Source organism: Watersipora subatra, chromosome 4 (genome assembly GCF_963576615.1).
Source record: "Watersipora subatra chromosome 4, tzWatSuba1.1, whole genome shotgun sequence".
In the NCBI taxonomy this organism is placed as follows: domain Eukaryota; kingdom Metazoa; phylum Bryozoa; class Gymnolaemata; order Cheilostomatida; family Watersiporidae; genus Watersipora; species Watersipora subatra.
This window is the reverse complement of record NC_088711.1, coordinates 37,660,784-37,679,805: the sequence shown is the minus strand read 5'-3', so window position 1 is coordinate 37,679,805 and position 19,022 is coordinate 37,660,784. Positions and strand designations below refer to the sequence as shown.

General features: G+C 37.1%; 1 protein-coding gene across 2 annotated transcripts in view; it reads right to left on the bottom strand.

Moving 5' to 3' along the window:
* Positions 1-2,697: 2,697 nt before the first annotated feature.
* The window catches only part of LOC137393365 (uncharacterized), a 39,089-nt gene continuing 22,764 nt past the window's right edge, over positions 2,698-19,022 (bottom strand). For both annotated transcript variants that reach the window (XM_068079883.1, XM_068079884.1), the window contains exons 13-25: positions 18,593-18,715; positions 17,586-17,731; positions 15,828-15,921; positions 14,554-14,725; positions 12,734-12,816; positions 11,596-11,726; positions 10,915-11,035; positions 9,696-9,848; positions 6,579-6,676; positions 5,395-5,551; positions 5,168-5,293; positions 3,651-3,764; positions 2,698-3,097 (exon numbers count right to left, since the gene is read on the bottom strand). In XM_068079883.1, the coding sequence (XP_067935984.1) occupies positions 3,024-3,097; positions 3,651-3,764; positions 5,168-5,293; positions 5,395-5,551; positions 6,579-6,676; positions 9,696-9,848; positions 10,915-11,035; positions 11,596-11,726; positions 12,734-12,816; positions 14,554-14,725; positions 15,828-15,921; positions 17,586-17,731; positions 18,593-18,715 (1,592 nt within the window). In that variant the 3' untranslated portion in view covers positions 2,698-3,023. The remainder of the gene's footprint in view (positions 3,098-3,650; positions 3,765-5,167; positions 5,294-5,394; positions 5,552-6,578; positions 6,677-9,695; positions 9,849-10,914; positions 11,036-11,595; positions 11,727-12,733; positions 12,817-14,553; positions 14,726-15,827; positions 15,922-17,585; positions 17,732-18,592; positions 18,716-19,022) is intronic.

Here is a 19,022-nt window from a genome sequence, read left to right as displayed (position 1 = left end):
AAAGTTCAATATAAAACTTATCGTAGCACTAGTTTATGACAAACACTTCGGGTTCTACCGAAGACCCCGTATCAAATATAGATGCTCGCTACTTTACAGTTTTGTTTCGGTATGGTCTAATTGGCAAGTCGAAATCTGATCATGTGACCCAATACTTCGCAAATAATTTTTGCGGCACTTTTTGATTATCACAAATGACCAACAGGCTCGTCATGATTATCAGACAATTATATGTACTCCTTCAAGCTAAGGCTAAAAAATTAAACGAATTTTTACGGTAAGTTATAAGATATCACTGCTAAAAGTGACAGCATTACAATGATGATAAAACAGACGCGTAAGAACAATAGACATGGTTTTATTGAATGCGTGAAATATATTTGTGAAATATTTCGACGAATAAGGTTGCATGAAAGTGTAAACAGAAACCATCTAACACAGCTATGTTACATTTGAGCCGTTTTGGAAAGAGAATCCAAACTACGGCGGTATCGTGTGGCTGCGATTAACTGTTCGTTTTTGAGCTTTTAAGAGCTTATAATCACATTCCCACATATTTTGCACCTACAACACAACAGAGTAAGACATGGTGAATCTTTTGATATCAAATAACTGTAATGTGAATTTTGTTGCAAGTCAACCTTTAACTGTGCCAATTTTGATGAACTCCCACGATGCACAGCTTGTTGCGAAGAGAAAAACTACTATGACGCAACCCGGTCGGTTAGTGGGTATCATCAGAAGAGGGTGTTTCATCGATACGATGTTTAAGAGAAGGCTAATTCATTGATACCATGGAACACAGGTTTCAACTTTCATTTACATCTGCATTTTTTTTCGAGTGCAACTCTTGTTGTCTCAAGTTTGAGAGTTCTGATCTGAGAAGTGTTTGCAATTATTTATAGAAATAATGGCGACAAATATAAAAATAAAATCATAGGTGATAAAATGCACACATGTCAAATTTACACATGTTTAAAATAAGACTAAACTCAGTTGATTAACTGCAGTCGATCAACCTTCAATGAATCTAATCAAATATCAATCTGGACTGTACTCATTTAGTATGATTCGTACTGAACAGGTATATGGGCTTTACAACCAGTATGGGCTAAGTAAGGTAGACTTTTCATATTGACTATTACACCTCTAGCATGATTCAGACTTTCAGGAGGTAAGTGATGATTGAAGCATGGAAAGTGAGTGAGAGACAGTCACAAAACAGATTGTGCTGAGGTGACTGATCGTGCTGAGGAAAATGGTATGACAGGAGAGAGAGAATAAGTCAATTTTAACTGGAGCTGATGAAATGCTACATTTTGAAAAAACAACTCAACTTTCAGTACAGTTTAGTTGCTCATCATGTTTTGCATTTACCAATAACATGGAGGATCTGTTCTGTATTATCAGTTTCTAAAGCTTTTGAGGCCAACAAGACCCTCGAGCCGAACTGTCGGCCAAGTGACATCCTTTAAAACTTAGATGGCTTGCTAATAAGTATACGCCAGAAAACATCTTCAGCAATCATACTATCATCAGCAAAAAGATAATTGTTGCTAATTGTCCTTCACATCAGAAAAAGGTACACTTTTTTTAATCGTGGTATGGATGTTACAGTGGCAGTAATTCGAGTAGCGATAGTAACTTAGAAAGGTGTTACCATAGTTACTGAAACGCATATTTTTGTGCATTTATCACCCATAAATAACTAGCAAGTAAATCAGAATAAATAGACAGTTAATGGGGAGTAAATGGAAAGTAAATAAAGGTATTTTGCTGAAAAACTATTGGTTTGCGACTATCATTTCAAATCTTAGTTCAAGATGCTATTTGTGGCTTTTTACCTTGCACCTCATTTAATACTATGAACTTGAGGATTGATTCTCTTCATAAGTTGTTACTTATAGGGTCGCATTACAGCAAGGGGCGAAGGTGGAGAGCTCTTGCAATGTTTTCGACCTGTGGAGAGATCTAGGAAGCTAAATAAATGGCCTTGTACGAGTTATCCTAGAAGTCTCGCACTAAAAAACTCGTAGAGCCAATGCAAAGTTTCCTTTGACCTCAAACTGCGGTGATACAAAGCTCACTTTTTTCAATGCAAAATGCTTACAGATTGTTGTGGCAATATTTAGACAACCGAGTGCGAGCATACATACTCTCAATCTAGACAATGGACAGCAGGTGGTTCATTTTTTGGGAATATCTCTCTTGTAACAATAAGAAAGAGAGGTTTGTTGAAAGGAAAGGCAGGAAAGGCAGAATAGAGGACATTCAGACGTGATAGAAGCGAGACAAGCAAAAGATTTAAACTCTTGTCAGATCACACGGATACTCGAACTATCTACTACTACTACTACTACTATACTATCTACTACTACTACTATACTATCTACACTATCTACTACTACTACTATACTATCTACACTATCTACTACTACTACTATACTATCTACTACTACTATACTATCTACTACTACTATACTATCTACTACTACTACTATACTATCTACTACTACTACTATACTATCTACACTATCTACTATACTATCTACTATTATACTATCTACACTATCTACTGAAATCTTGTTCACAGACAGGTCACAAAGGATAGATTTAGAATGAGCTGGTTTTCGTTAATGCACGAATTTTAGAGATGTTAACCCTACAAACAAGCACACTATACAAGCCTTGAAACTGTCATATTGTAGCTTGTATTATTTGATCACTGATACATAAATAATGCTTTATATCACAAGAAAATGCTAAACATAAAATTTTGCACAAACTCATTATATCTTCAGTAAAAAATTTCAAGGTAAAAAGTTTGATATAAAAAAGTTCAATGTACACAAAGTGGTAAAATTAAATTATAAAATTATATCTCAATTGTGATATAAGTAGAATAGTAGGAGACAAAGCAACTAGTATGCTGCTTTATATAGAAATAAGAGTGCTGCATGCATAAATACCAGTGCATGAAAACTTGAAACTATGATTGAAGTGAGACAGGTAGTGCTGATAGACTAGCCAAGGTAATGTGCAAACATTCCTATTAAGGTTGGGGTTGTGCTGCTTGAAAGATTTTCCCAAATTATAGCTGCAAGAGAAGAAATGGAACAATGAAATGTTAAGTTCATGCAGAGGTTAAACTTGGACAGAAGTCAAACTGTAACATTGATAGACAAGGTTTAGAGGCCAAGAGGTATCTACATGTATTAAACATCCCGTATCGGATTAGTTTGATATTAGTAGATTTTATCAGAAAATATCGGTATTTTTCTATCATTTGCAATTATTTTTTTATGTTTGAGGTGATCGGACTGCCAGAATGTTTCAAGATTAAAATTGATGAAGCTTGATCATGGTTAAAACACTCAGCAAAAAGCATGCTGAAATGATGTGATGACATTTCAGAATGACATCAATTAGTGATGTCATTTCCTCATCATCAGTACCAGACATCAAATCAAATGTCAAAAACAATCCTGAAAGATAGAAAAATATCCAAACTTTTGTTAAAAATCTGCTAAAAATTCTGTATAAGTTTGTCTTCAAGTGCTGACTGCAAACCATAGACATCAAATCATAAGCCAGTTGACAGCTTTGTGCCAGTACAGTTGGCTAGCCAGTCACTTAGTGTTACAACTTACCACACGAATCTGGGTCTTCGTCCGACTCATCGTTGCAGTCTGGGAAAGAATCGCACTGAAAGCTCTTATGTACACATTCTCCACTTCCGCATTCAAACTGGTCTCCGTAGCAACCTACACAAAACACTCATACCGATACAATACTAAACATGAAAAGCCTTTCCATAAAGAGAGACCTCTGTAACCTTTTAGACAAACATTTTATTAGGGTATGTTTGTCTCTTAACTCACTGATGCACTCTGAACAGAGTGACAAGCTTAAGTTTCATCAACAATTATAGATTTATTACACACCAAATATCTGGAAGTTTCCAGGAACAACTGACAGCCATTGCTACAGACGAGTTGTTTCAAGATTAGGCTTCACAAAAAACAAATTCATCGTACATCTTAGATGCCATTCTCTTTCTGTTCGCTTTTGCAAATGGATATCTTTTTTTGTCATACAAAATTTAGATTGCAACATGCTTTTTAATTGTAAGAACAGAAATAATTGAAAGAACCATTCTCTAAGAAAAAAATTATTTCAATGAAGTCTTGGAGAAATCACGACATATTGCACTAGACAAGGTGTGTATCTGGACACATAACACCAAAAGCACCTGTTGATAGACAAATGTACTTGGTATCTATACCTATACGTGGTACCAGGTATGTATATGCACATATATACCTGATGCATAAATGTGCCAGGCATATACACCATCAGGATACAGTGCACCATCAGGATATGATCACTCTGATATACAATTTTTTTCCCCGTTTTTAATGTTTTAAACAGGTTCGCTAAAAGTTATAGCAAAAGCGAAGACAAACTGATAAATGATAAAACTTTAGAGATAGAAAGTTGAAATTCAGCAAAACGGTTAAAAATACATACTAAAACTTAGCTTCAAGTGTGTGTGTTAAGGTAAACTTATTTGAAGTGAATTCAAAGTTTTTGTTATACGTATGTCTGTCTTGAAAGTAAGAACTTTCTACGGTATGTAGTGTTGCTCATAGCACATTGTAACGTTGTAACGTTACTTTTTAATGCAGAGCGTAACCACTAAATACATTAAATACAACAAAGTTACGGTAAGTAACTATAGCTACTAAGGTTAACATTCCACTCCGTTACTTATTTCCAATATGTACAGTACCTACATAAAATTTTGATCTTTTCTACCATGTGATGTTTGCATTATATAATTACTATGGTTTCTATACCCCTGCAGATGATTTTTTCACCATACAATGCCAACCCTGGAACGAATCAACATCGTATCCTGAGGGTGCACTGTATGTGCATATATACTTGCCAGGTATATGTGCCCATACCTTCCTCACCCCAAATACTGATATACATACTATACATTAAGACTTGCTTTCTGAAATTTACTTGAGAACAGGTATGCATAGACAAAGATCCGATATTTTCAATATCAGCTTAATATATCTAATATAGTAAAGTTATACACACAGACCTCTTTATCAGTTTCATAAGACATGCTTACAGCTGTGCACTACGAACCTACCTATCTTGGGTGCTGGAAGAGGCAACTGAACACAATGGGCGCTGTCGCTGCTGGGAAAGGATGAACAACTAAACGGAAATCTCCACTGCATATGATCCATCCAGTATCCACAGTCAAAGGCCACAGCTACAATTGTCAACAGATATTAACAACAATAAGCAGATGGAAAATAACTGCTGAGAATACGATGTAACACGCCAATAATGTGATAGAGGTAAAGAACCAACCATGGCAAAGTTCTCGACAGGGTGGGATAGGACCAGTGTTGTCCGCATTACTCGCGGGAGCTGCGATGGCACAGCCAAAGTGCTTTAGATACGGATTGCAGGTAGGCATATTGCTGTGAGTGTATTCGAACTGGTCTAGTAGCCACTGAGCTTCCGACTGCAGGTATAAACGTTTGCTCTTACTCAAGATAATGAGTAAACATGCATAATTATAAATATATCTCCATATCTTCAGTAATGCTCAGGAGACAAATGTGTTTTAAGATATTTGCTGTCTGAAATACTCAAACCCCATCTCTAATCTGTCTGCCATTACACCTGATACCAGACACCAACATCTTACTAATTTACATTATAGAACAGCGTTATGCCAAAAGAGCTTTATTTTCTTTCAATACACTTAATTTATTTTAATAATTTTTTTGTCTTATGGTTTAATTTGCTATAAACGGCATTGACCTGTTTAAATAATGTTAATACCTGTCTGTCTATCTAGCTATCTATCCATCCGTCCATATACATGTACGTATCTCTCTATCTATCTATCTATATACGTATTTATCTATTTTTGTATTTATCTATCAATTAATCTATCTATATGGTGAGGAGGGTGTGGCACGCTAATACCTTACCTCTTATCTTTTGGTTTCTCAGAAACCACACTGTTTTTGTGATTGTCTGTTATCTTCTTACGATGTCTAAGAAATGCTATGTTATATTCATATTTAATGCTACTTACACACAAAGTAAACAAAGCCAAAAACGTAAAATACCGTATGAAATGTTTGTTAACACTTAGTTTTACTTCATATAATGAAAGTCATAAAAAGTATGCTACGAGCCGATTTTAGAGATTTATTCAAATGCTACACTAGAGACACGACATGGTGTGCAGTAGTTGTGCCAGATGCCAATCAAGACAGTTTAGCAATTTTCAACGACAGGAAATAGCTTCCATAACAAAATGGTGCTTTGATAAAAAATTTTAATGGATGACAAGGATCCATATATGCATCTCATGAATGTATGCAAAACTATTACATGATTAAATTCTGCCAAGTTAGAATAAGTTGTCTGTTTATAGTCTACACTGAGGTGTATAAAGGTTGTCATTGCAGCACCTCCTGCTCACATTCAATATTATTAGCGCAAATGGCTGACATCGAAGAGGGCAAGTCCCCTACCTGATGAGTTTGATTGAAGTAGTTGGGAAAGTAGGTCATGTTGTAGCCAAGATCCTTGCAGTAGTCAAGCTTCAGCTCCTGAGGACCAACCTTGGGCTCTAGATGCAACAGCAATAACAGTTAGAGACACATATGAAGGTGTTGTTACAGGAGTGGATAGAGACACATATGAAGGTGTTGTTACAGGACTGGATAGAGACACATATGAAGGTGTTGTTACAGGAATGGATAGAGACATAGATGAAGGTGTTGTTACAGGAGTGGATAGAGACACATATGAAGGTGTTGTTACAGGAGTGGATAGAGACACATATGAAGGTGGTGTTACAGGAGTGGATAGAGACACATATGAAGGTGTTGTTACAGGAGTGGATAGAGACACATATGAAGGTGGTGTTACAGCAGTGGATAGAGACACATATGAAGGTGTTGTTACAGGAGTGGATAGAGACACATATGAAGGTGGTGTTACAGCAGTGGATAGAGACACATATGAAGGTGGTGTTACAGCAGTGGATAGAGACACATATGAAGGTGGTGTTACAGCAGTGGATAGAGACACATATGAAGGTGGTGTTACAGCAGTGGATAGAGACACATATGAAGGTGGTGTTATAGCAGTGGATAGAGACACATATGAAGGTGTTGTTACAGGAGTGGATAGAGACACATATGAAGGTGGTGTTACAGCAGTGGATAGAGACACATATGAAGGTGTTGTTACAGGAATGGATAGAGACATAGATGAAGGTGTTGTTACAGCAGTGGATAGAGACACATATGAAGGTGGTGTTACAGCAGTGGATAGAGACACATATGAAGGTGGTGTTATAGCAGTGGATAGAGACACATATGAAAGTGGTGTTACAGGAGTGGATAGAGACACATATGAAGGTGTTGTTACAGGAGTGGATAGAGACACATATGAAGGTGGTGTTACAGCAGTGGATAGAGACACATATGAAGGTGGTGTTACAGGAGTGGATAGAGACACATATGAAGGTAGTGTTACAGGAGTGGATAGAGACACATATGAAGGTGTTGTTACAGGAGTGGATAGAGACACATATGAAGGTGTTGTTACAGGAATGGATAGAGACATAGATGAAGGTGTTGTTACAGGAGTGGATAGAGACACATATGAAGGTGTTGTTACAGGAGTGGATAGAGACACATATGAAGGTGTTGTTACAGGAGTGGATAGAGACACATATGAAGGTGGTGTTACAGCAGTGGATAGAGACACATATGAAGGTGGTGTTATAGCAGTGGATAGAGACACATATGAAGGTGTTGTTACAGGAGTGGATAGAGACACATATGAAGGTGGTGTTACAGGAGTGGATAGAGACACATATGAAGGTGTTGTTACAGGAGTGGATAGAGACACATATGAAGGTGGTGTTACAGGAATGGATAGAGACATAGATGAAGGTGTTGTTACAGGAGTGGATAGAGACACATATGAAGGTGTTGTTACAGGAATGGATAGAGACACATATGAAGGTGTTGTTACAGGAATGGATAGAGACACATATGAAGGTGTTGTTACAGGAGTGGATAGAGACACATATGAAGGTGTTGTTACAGGAGTGGATAGAGACACATATGAAGGTGTTGTTACAGGAATGGATAGAGACATAGATGAAGGTGTTGTTACAGGAGTGGATAGAGACACATATGAAGGTGTTGTTACAGGAATGGATAGAGACACATATGAAGGTGTTGTTACAGGAATGGATAGAGACATAGATGAAGGTGTTGTTACAGCAGTGGATAGAGACACATATGAAGGTGGTGTTACAGCAGTGGATAGAGACACATATGAAGGTGTTGTTACAGGAGTGGATAGAGACACATATGAAGGTGGTGTTACAGGAGTGGATAGAGACACATATGAAGGTGTTGTTACAGCAGTGGATAGAGACACATATGAAGGTGGTGTTACAGCAGTGGATAGAGACACATATGAAGGTGGTGTTACAGCAGTGGATAGAGACACATATGAAGGTGGTGTTACAGGAGTGGATAGAGACACATATGAAGGTGTTGTTACAGGAGTGGATAGAGACACATATGAAGGTGGTGTTACAGCAGTGGATAGAGACACATATGAAGGTGGTGTTATAGCAGTGGATAGAGACACATATGAAGGTGTTGTTACAGGAGTGGATAGAGACACATATGAAGGTGGTGTTACAGGAGTGGATAGAGACACATATGAAGGTGTTGTTACAGGAGTGGATAGAGACACATATGAAGGTGGTGTTACAGGAGTGGATAGAGACACATATGAAGGTGGTGTTACAGGAGTGGATAGAGACACATATGAAGGTGGTGTTACAGGAGTGGATAGAGACACATATGAAGGTGGTGTTACAGGAGTGAAACTCCTCCTCAGTAAAAGACGAGCCTTGTAGAGATGACTGTTTGATGCAAAAGATGGTTAAAAATAGATCAGGTGAGTGATTGTTGCCCTTTAATCTATCTAGAGTCTATCTATCTGACAGATCTAGTTTATGCTGTTCCTCACATTTGACAAGACGAATACAGTTAAGACGTTAAGACGTTTTCATTAAAATGAAAACTTACACCAACTTTGTTTGAGTTTACAAAATGTGAAGGATTGTTGCTGCATATACAATACAATGATTAAAATATGAACACACAAAATTCTTGTAGGTTTAAAATTTTTAGTATCAGAAAGTATTGGCATTTTGATGTTTTAAACGATCTGATTGCCAGGATGTTTCAAGATTAAAATTGATAAAATGTCATAGAAAAATACGGATAATTTGTGATAAGATTTGCTGAAAACTTTGCGATGTTTATTGAAGTTTTCAGCAAATTGTCCACCTTTATAGCTTTTTGAAAGTTTGTAGAGCATTGACAATCATCTTTAAAATGTCGATTTCAAAATTAACCTCTTCATGTGTTCCTAGTTAAAAAATTCAACCACAAACAAAGTTAGTAGTTTGTTTTTTAGTCATTTAAAAAACCAGTGACCCTGCTAAGTGAACTACTGAATGTGCAAGGCTTAATAGGCATTAGCTGTAAGTCATTGAATAAAATGAACTAAGCAATTAAGTCGCACCAAAATTTTACTATAGAACTCACCCTCTGTAGGAGGTGCAACTGCTGACGTGTTGCTGCCTATACTGAAACAGTCGGCATCTGGGTAAAGGTGATCATCTGGCAGAGTATCACAATCTATCAGTCTGTCTATGGAGCTCGTAGCATTTAGCTGGTGAGCGCATTGCTCTCTGAATGCTACAAGGTACAAAATAGATAAGATGACTTAAAACAACAAAAGTTTAGACAATGCCATAAAGTACAAATTTTTTGCATTAACTGTAATTTAATAACATCATTTTACCAGCCATAAAACTACTGGAACTTGAACAGGTTTTCCCTTTGCTAACAACTATAAACTATTAATACGAGTTGTGATCTAGATTGTATATTTACTAGTGAGAGATTGCATGTGTAATAACTATGCGCACAATTATTCTTTGTTGTGAAAATGTGGTTGAGTGGCGCAGATGGTAGCATGCAGGGCTCCAAATACCGTTCGAGTTCAAAAGCTGCCTGAGGCAAATCTTTTTCCAACACTTTGCATGACTTCACATGGACACTACTCTTATTATAGTACAAATTCCATACATCTTGTGCATGTACAATGAAACCGATTTACCTTCTATTGATAAACTTGATAAGTATAAAATGAAATATTTTATGACAAATATACTCTCAAAATTACGAAAGCTATGATATTTCTTGATTCTACTATAAAAGCATTACAGAAAAGTTATGAAAATTCTGATGAACTTGCCAAAGCAGGACTTATTTAATGATAAATAAAAAGAGAACAATATTGCTAATAGTGTACGAATATATTATAATTGTACATGTGTATCTCTGTCAGGGCTGGCTTTATCACAACAAAAATATGTTTTTTAAAGACAACCTATAGATGTCACTATGTGTGCTGAGCCTGTGCAACTACTTGCTGAGCATTACTACCCTAAACACTGGCGCGCCGTAAATAATGAGAAATTTATGAAGTGTGCATCATTCTAGAATTGAGCAAGCAAGTCGGCTGCTCGGTTGCTGACCAACGTATTTGATATGACTAGAATGCTGCCACAAATTATTTCATCACCTTCCAATATCTACTTGTTAAGAATAGACTTTAGAAAGCTAAAGGCTTCGCCATGCTACTGATAAGTTTCAATTTAGTAATTCACATCCTACTGATAGTCAAGAACCATGCTGTCAATTCCCACTCTAGCATTCATTAAACAAGCACTTGTTTAAGCTGCCAGGGTTGACATACCTCGACACATGCTCTTGCAGGGAAAAACAGGGAATACCAAAGAGCCACACTCAGGTGCCACATATTGACACAGAAACTCTGTAGAGTATTCGTAGCAGTCTTGAAACTTGTCTAGAGCATCCTGAATAAAATAGATACATGTATACTTCTATATAATCAGATATAAGTAGAGAGCAATGATAGGAACATTATGATCAACCAACACCTTGTAGGTCATTGATAAATGTGTATGTTAGTTTAATACACACTATATTTTGGTACAAGAATATATCCAAAAGTACGACAACTCCTAGATGGTGACTCACTGTTATCCGACAGTAAATCAAGCAGCCTACTACACATTGAGAGTTAAATACTCCACATTTTTAAACATTTTTGTTATATCTTTCTGGATGCATGAACTGTCTATCAGAAAAGCATACTCTATGTTCATGGCAGAGTACACCTCAGATGACGTATTAGATAGTAACAGAATCATGACTCAGTTCATATTCTCCACATCATAAGTTAAACAACTAGTATCAGTTATATTTCAACTGGAGAACTAACAGTCAAGTGTCAGTGATTATATAGCGGAGCAACGCAAACAAGGAACTCTATCTTACGATGTCTGTGCAGTTAAACAAATAAAGAACAAACAGGGTAGAGAGGCAACTATTTGTAGCTGCCACCCAGACTTACCTCAATGTAGGGGGCAACACGGCTTTGAGCTAATGTGCTAGATATGGTTGTTGAGTGATAGGGAAGGAGAGGAGCCTGACATGATTCTATAATGATCGGTGTGTTGCAGCTTATCTCTGGTAGCTCATCAACTACAAATGTTATAAATGAAGTGATCTTCAATGTAGCACCACCAGTTTAAATATACATATACTAAATTTCGAAAGAAATAGGTAAAAACAAGACCCGAATGGTTTCAAACCAACTTTACAATGGATAACTTTAATGCGGTGTAATCTTTATAATTATCACTAAAATAACAGCTCTATAGTGGGTAAATGCAAGCTTGGGTTGCCATTATTCTGGCTGTAGAGAACATGCTAAACGGAAACAACTCGTAGTCACTGTGCCAAAATTTTTTCAATTGAAAAGCGATAGAAAATGAATGTTGAAACATAATATTATACAAACAATGTTGAAACATAATATTATACAAGCAATGTTGAAACATAATGTTATACAAGCAAGGCAGAGGTTATATATTCAATGGCATCTTCTACCTAGACCTGTAACAAACTATCATCATTTGAGATGAAAGTTTCAGGCACTTTTTGAGGTCTAACTATGAAACAAGAAAATTTGAGCCCTTTCCCATTTTCCTACAGCAATGAGACGGCCGATGTGCATCTGAAACCACGAGAAGCGAACTCTACAAAGTTGTATCTCTCAACATTTCATGAAACTGGGTGAGCTTATTATGATGCATGATCATCCTTGCCAAGAAAAAGCAGTTAGAATATACACAATGTTAAAATTAAAACCTTTAAAAATAGACCACAAGAGGCAGATAGCAAACGAAAAGCTTTCTGATGATGATACCATGGTATTACTAATCAACACTCCAATATAATAGAGCTCACAGCTAAGACCGCTTTAAAACCTTCTACGTAATGGTATAGGCGGATAGATGATAGACACTGACAGGTAATGACAGTAAATGACAGGTGCTCATGTGACTGCCTGATGCAATGGTGAATGTCAAGCAATAAATAGTGGTAGAGTGGGGCAATTAGTTGATACTATTTAGTGAATAAGGAATTAGTAATCCTTAGTGAATCAGCATCATGAGACTAGCAAATCTAATAATAACATAGCATACCTATTTGACAATTGCTACCTCCAGTGCCCGATGGACAGCTGCAGATATAGCCTCGTGGGTCAGCGCTGCAGTTCCCACTATGCCTGCAAAGACAAGCATATCTTCGTAACTACACAAATAGTTTTGTAACCGTGTTTAGATTTTCAGGTCAACTCATCAGTAATTGTTATTACATTGCAATCATAAGCCAGAAAAAACGGCAAGAAAAATCAGTAATTTTCTCAAATAAGTGAAATTAGGAAATCCATCTGCACAGCTACACTTTGTACTTTAACCATTTTTTATATTATATAAACAATACTCGGAGGGCCACTCAGCAACCTACATAATTGCAAGCTTTACTCGCAAGCAACTCGCAATGGCAGCCATTTTATTCCACATAACAAAATCGTAACGGCGCAAACCGTGACATAAAAGATGTTTGTAAGACAAAGGAAGGTAATGTTTAATGCATACATGTCTCGCAGTGGACATTCACCCTGTTGTTTTATGTAAAGTAAAAGCCATGCCGTAGCCGATTCTCCAACCAACAAATTTGATATGAAGATGTACCAAAGAGTCTAGCAAAGATTCTGAATTTTATCAGCTCATATTTTGACTTTGTGTAATCAAACAGCAAAGGAGTTACGGACTGTACTACATTTCACATCGCGTTCAATTCGCGTTCACATTGTGTTCAATTCGCGTTCACATCGCATTCACATTCAACACCAGCAATAGAACAGATGTATATAAGTATCATTGATGTCTAGACTGAGCCAAATACTTCACCACCAAACATTGATGACAAGCTTGAGCTATAAATTTATGCACAAACCTTGACATACAAAATAGGTATGCTCCATGCATTGACTTCCAATGCGAATCATAGATGTATGCACTAGTGTTGAGCCGGTATTGGGTTATCCGCTCTTACCGACACCGAGGGATTCTCGGTATCCGAGAAAACCAATCATTTTCGGAGACAACTAGTTATCCGCGGCCGGTTTGATATTATCGGTATTTATCTGTGAAATGGTTATACGGATATCCGGATATGCTTTGTTGACGCACGTGCTAAGCTCAGCACGCATTGGCGAACAAATTCAACGAAAATTTCCACGCTTACTGTATCTACTATTATATTACGTTACATTGATAATGCCACCAGCCTCGAAGGTTTGGGAGTTCTTCACAGATGGGAGGATGTATAAAGATTTTAACGGGACTGGACTCTAATTGGACTGTGTATAATTATGTGATTACATTACCTGATTAAAATATGTGATAGTAAGATTTCTGTAAACTGTTTCAGTATATTTAACAAAGAGAGCCCTTTGCCATTATCTATCTGTTCTCTATTATACATAACGTTTGTATCAATAACTATATTTTTTAATAGAATAAACAATAAAAAACATCTATCATGAAACTTATATTCCCATCTTTTTTTGGCTTGCTGAAACAAGGAGTCTCCTTGCCGTAACAATATACTGCTGACTAAAGAATGTTTTTTGCACAGGCTACTTTTTGCACAACGATAAAAGTTGTTAAACAGTTAGGGTTTAAACTTTAAACCATTAAACTTTAAACCATTTAACATTAAACCATTTAAAGACACACTGATAACCACATACCGAACAATAGTACCGACAATACCGAACTTTCTTAGTTGGCAAAGGATACCGAAGATGGTAAATGCCGAGGATACCAATACCGGGAAAACCGATAAAAAAGTGCAAGGATATCCGATCCGGCACTAAATTAGATACCGGCCCAACACTAGTATGCACTATATATTGACAGAAGTATACTGAATAACCTGGCGTACGATTACTTACGAGCAAGGGTTAGGGAAACAGTAGCTGTTACATTCCCTCTCATCAGACCCGTCAGAGCAGTCCCTCTCCCTGTCACATCTCCAACTCGAAGGGATACATGAAGTATAACCTACACCCCAGTGACGACTGCCGTTGAGACATTTAAACTCGCTGTCTAGACAAACTTCTTGTTCTAGAAAATACATGGTTACTGTTTGACTAGATGCCAATGCTCAGGTAGGGTCTTAGCAGAATGATAAAACAATCAGGTGAATGAAATGAACATATCTAGAATTTCCTTTCACCACCTTTTACACTGACAGTTTATTCGAGAGTGCCAGTACATTAAAGAAAGACCTCAATTTTTTAAAACTTTTTAAAAAAAATTTCAAATTTTTTGAAAAACTTTTCACTACGAAATGTTTTGCTTGTTCTGACATCAATTCATGGCAAAAAGTTTTTGACATACACTAGGGTGTTTAGGCGTAAAAGCTATTGTTTGTAACAGAGCTTTAATCTGAAGTCTTTTGGAATTGGCTAAAGATTCTGCACAAGAATCAATGCATTTGACAAACAAGAGCCAGTTCAATATTTTTTTCTGTTTAGTGAAAGTGGCTGCAAAAGAAAAATGCTATCGTTTTCGCAGTTAAACAAAAACGCAGATCCTCATTCTCTAACACAAAAATATAGCTATCAGAAATATGAGGCACAATGTTGAAGAACTTCGCTAGTAAAAATAATTTTAGGTCGCTGTTTACAGTTTGCCTAAAATGACTAAAAAAATTGGAAAGCGCGATATTGTGCTGTGAAATCCCAGTAGAAAGAAAACCCACTGGTTCGTTTATTTGACAATGATAACCCAATATCTGTAATTTATCATGGCACAACCTTGTTTGGATCTGTTAACTCTGTGATCTGGAATCAATGTTTTTATATAGGTACTCGGGCAAAACTGCATAGAGGCTTTCCGTAATGACAGTGATAGCGTTTCGTGTAGAAGCATTTAAGAAATACAAGAAATATTGATATGAAAAATCGAATTCAAGTCGACTGCAAACTTGAATGCACACTAAAATGCAAAGGGTCAAGGACACTTAAGGTATGTGTGCATTTATTTTTGATAATATCTAAATTCCGAAATCTTGTTTCTGCTTTATTGATGCCTTTGAGAATGCTTCCTCTGGTTTGTTCGGGATCTTTATCTCCCAACTCGGCTGCACTACAGGCAATACAAGAGTAAGCTTCTATCGAAATGCTATAATCTGCTCTCTAGTAAAAATTATTGATCAGCTTACGGAGGCAGTTTCTCTCGTCGCTCAGGTCGCCGCAGTCATCATCTCCATCACAGACAAACCTCATAGGTCTGCATAGCCCATTGTCACAGCTGAACTGTAAAACAATATTTTCTCATGTTAAAACCGAACTTACACCAATCTTTTTTAAATTTTATCACAAAGTATTGGTAATTTCCTATTTGCAATGGTTTTTCATGTTTGAGGTGATCCGATTGCCAGGACGTGTCAAGATTAAAATCGATAACACTTTTTACGATTAAAACGATATTTCCCCATGATGTTATTATTATGGGGAGGATTTGGGATAGTGAATTGAAGGTTGTAGTAACAGAAAGTTCATAAACTGAAACATATGATGGTGGATGTAGTATGTTGGTGTCACCAAATAGAAAACGAATTCCGTCATGTGTGGAAGGATAAATACAAATAATTTGAAAATACTTTTACAGAGGAATATGAAACCTGCAACACCAATGCAGAAATGAGCAAGTTTGGGATAAGGTGATCTTTGTTCAAATGCTCAGTAACGAATGCCAGTTCAACATTATCAGATTCTCAAAGGAAGGATATTTTTAAAATGCTGGTTCAACTTCCATGATATCCTACAGAGATGTGGCTGCAGTTGTGGCAGTGCACTGACTATCCTAGAGCCCTAGACAGACACTGCTTGAAAGGACAGACAGACAGACACTGCTTGAAAGGACAGACAGACAGACACTGCTTGAAAGGAATGTATTTTGTTAATAATATCGTTCGTTTTCTGTTAATTTTGCTTATAAGTTGCTGTAAAAAGTTAAACCGAAGATGACATAACAAAGAAGCCACCTAAAAACACTCTCATGCAGGAGCAGATGGATTTGCACAAGCAGATGGATTCGCAGGAGCAGATGGATTCGCAGGAGCCTGAAAATCTTTAAAGAACACCTACAGAGGAATGCGACAAGTTTTAGTAGTGAACATACAAGGAAGATTCACTAAGAAACAGCCCTACATTCAATGGTTAAAAAACAAGAGGATGCTGTAGAAAGCGACCCTCATAGAATACACATTAACAACGTAATCCCTTAATCCGCAAGGAGATTAGCAGGGAATTAATCAGATTTATGAGGGAGACTGATGGAAGATGATGATGTTCTTTCCTTCATTTCCTCAGAAATTGAAACCAATGATGCAACTTTTATTAGCACCCACCTTCTCCACATCAATAAATTCAATTTAAATCGCACTCTAGGCCTCTTTGCCAGAGTTTTTTTGCAGGCTAAATGAAGCCATTTAAACTTTGATATTGCAAGCAAATGGGAATGCTGGAGATACGTAAGACCACATTATGTTCTTATAACATACAGTATGTAAGATGCTATAAGAAATATATTTGAAAAAGTAATTTGATTTTTCACAATGTAGTAGGGTAAACCAATGGTATAGAAGTTGATGATGCAATTCATCACCTTCTAGAACATTCTAGCCTTGTACACAGCGTATAGGCTATAGCTTACCCCTGGCTCTCAATATAAAACCTTGGAGCTGATTAGCGATATCCAGCCTGGATATCAGTCATACAGTGCTAGATTGGTATTATTCGACCTCGAACATCCGACCTCGAACATTCAACCTATATATTATACATACAGCTAAAAAAATCAGAAGGGAACTTGTCTACTTGGTTCCTGCTTAAAAATAGCACCCATCTGTGCAAGTAATGCTCCGTCATAACCTTTCCATGTGTAGAACGTGCGAGTACGATACAATTCGACTCACCTGATCATGTCGACAAGTGAAGTTTGCGCAGTTCATCTCATCCTGTCGACCAAAGCAGTTGTAGTAGCCATCACACTGCTGTGAGGCACTAATGCATCTTCGTGTGCCATCAGATGCTGAGCACTGGAACTCCGTGTCCTCACAACCTGGACAAGATATAATAAACTCACACTAAACTTCCAGAGAGATATAAACTCACACTAAACTCCCAGAGAGATATAAACTCAAGCTAAACTCCAAGCGAGATATAAACTCGCGCTAAATTCTCAGCAAGATGTTGAAAAAATGGATTTATTTTCAATGATTAGTTCTAAACAATTTCGTTGTTACAAACTTCCATAGTTTTAGCGTCTAATCTCACCTTCTAAAACCACCTTGCAAGATTGTCAGCACGCATGACAACCAAACTACTTTAATGTAGGTAGTTGATTAACTAAATGTACTTGTATATGCTTTTAAATGTCAAAAATCAACCTTTATTACATCCTGCCACCTCAAAGGTTCATCAAGAAAATTTTAAGGGAGTGATTTAAAGGCTAATATGTCATACCAATATATTGACCAGCTTGAGTTTCAACAGAAAATGATCGACTTTGATATTAATGGTGCTGACACTCCCCACTGGTTTCAAGGCATCATTGTATGCAATTAGGTGTAATGCTGGCCAAATAGATAAGTCAATGTGAAGTTTTACAGTACTTTGTATGGTAGAAAATGTGAAGTTTCACAGTACTTTGTATGGTAGACAATGTGAAGTTTTACAGTACTTTGTATGGTAGACAATGTGAAGTTTTACAGTACTTTGTATGGTAGACAATGTGAAGTTTTACAGTACTTTGTATGGTAGAAAATGTGAAGTTTTACAGTACTTTGTATGGTAGACAATGTGAAGTTTTACAGTACTTTGTATGGTAAACAATGTGAAGTTTTACAGTACTTTGTAGGGTAGACAATGTGAAGTTTTACAGTACTTTGTATGGTAGACAATGTGGTGCGTATCAACTCACTGCAGTCAGACTCATCTGTTCCATCCCCGCAGTCGTTGTAGGAGTCACACCTCCAACTCTCCGGAATACAGCCACCAGTATGAGAGCATCTGAATTGGTCCGGGTGGCACTGGGTGTTGTTGGCTAAAACAAATAAGTGGTAACTAGGGCCTGTTAAAACACCTGCTATAACTCACTCGGACCGCGTGTCAAAAACCCTGACTGGCGGGTCAGCAAGTAAATTCTGTTTAATTAGAATCCATATTAGCAAATCATACTTTGTCATCGTTAGTAGCGTGCGTCTGCTAGTCTGGGTAGTCATCGTCAGTAGCGTGCGTCTGTTAGTCTAGGTAGTCATCGTTAGTAGCGTGCATCCGTTAGTCTGGGTAGTCATCATCAGTAGCGTGTGTCTATTAGTCTGAGTAGTCATCGTTAGTAGCGTGTGTCCGTT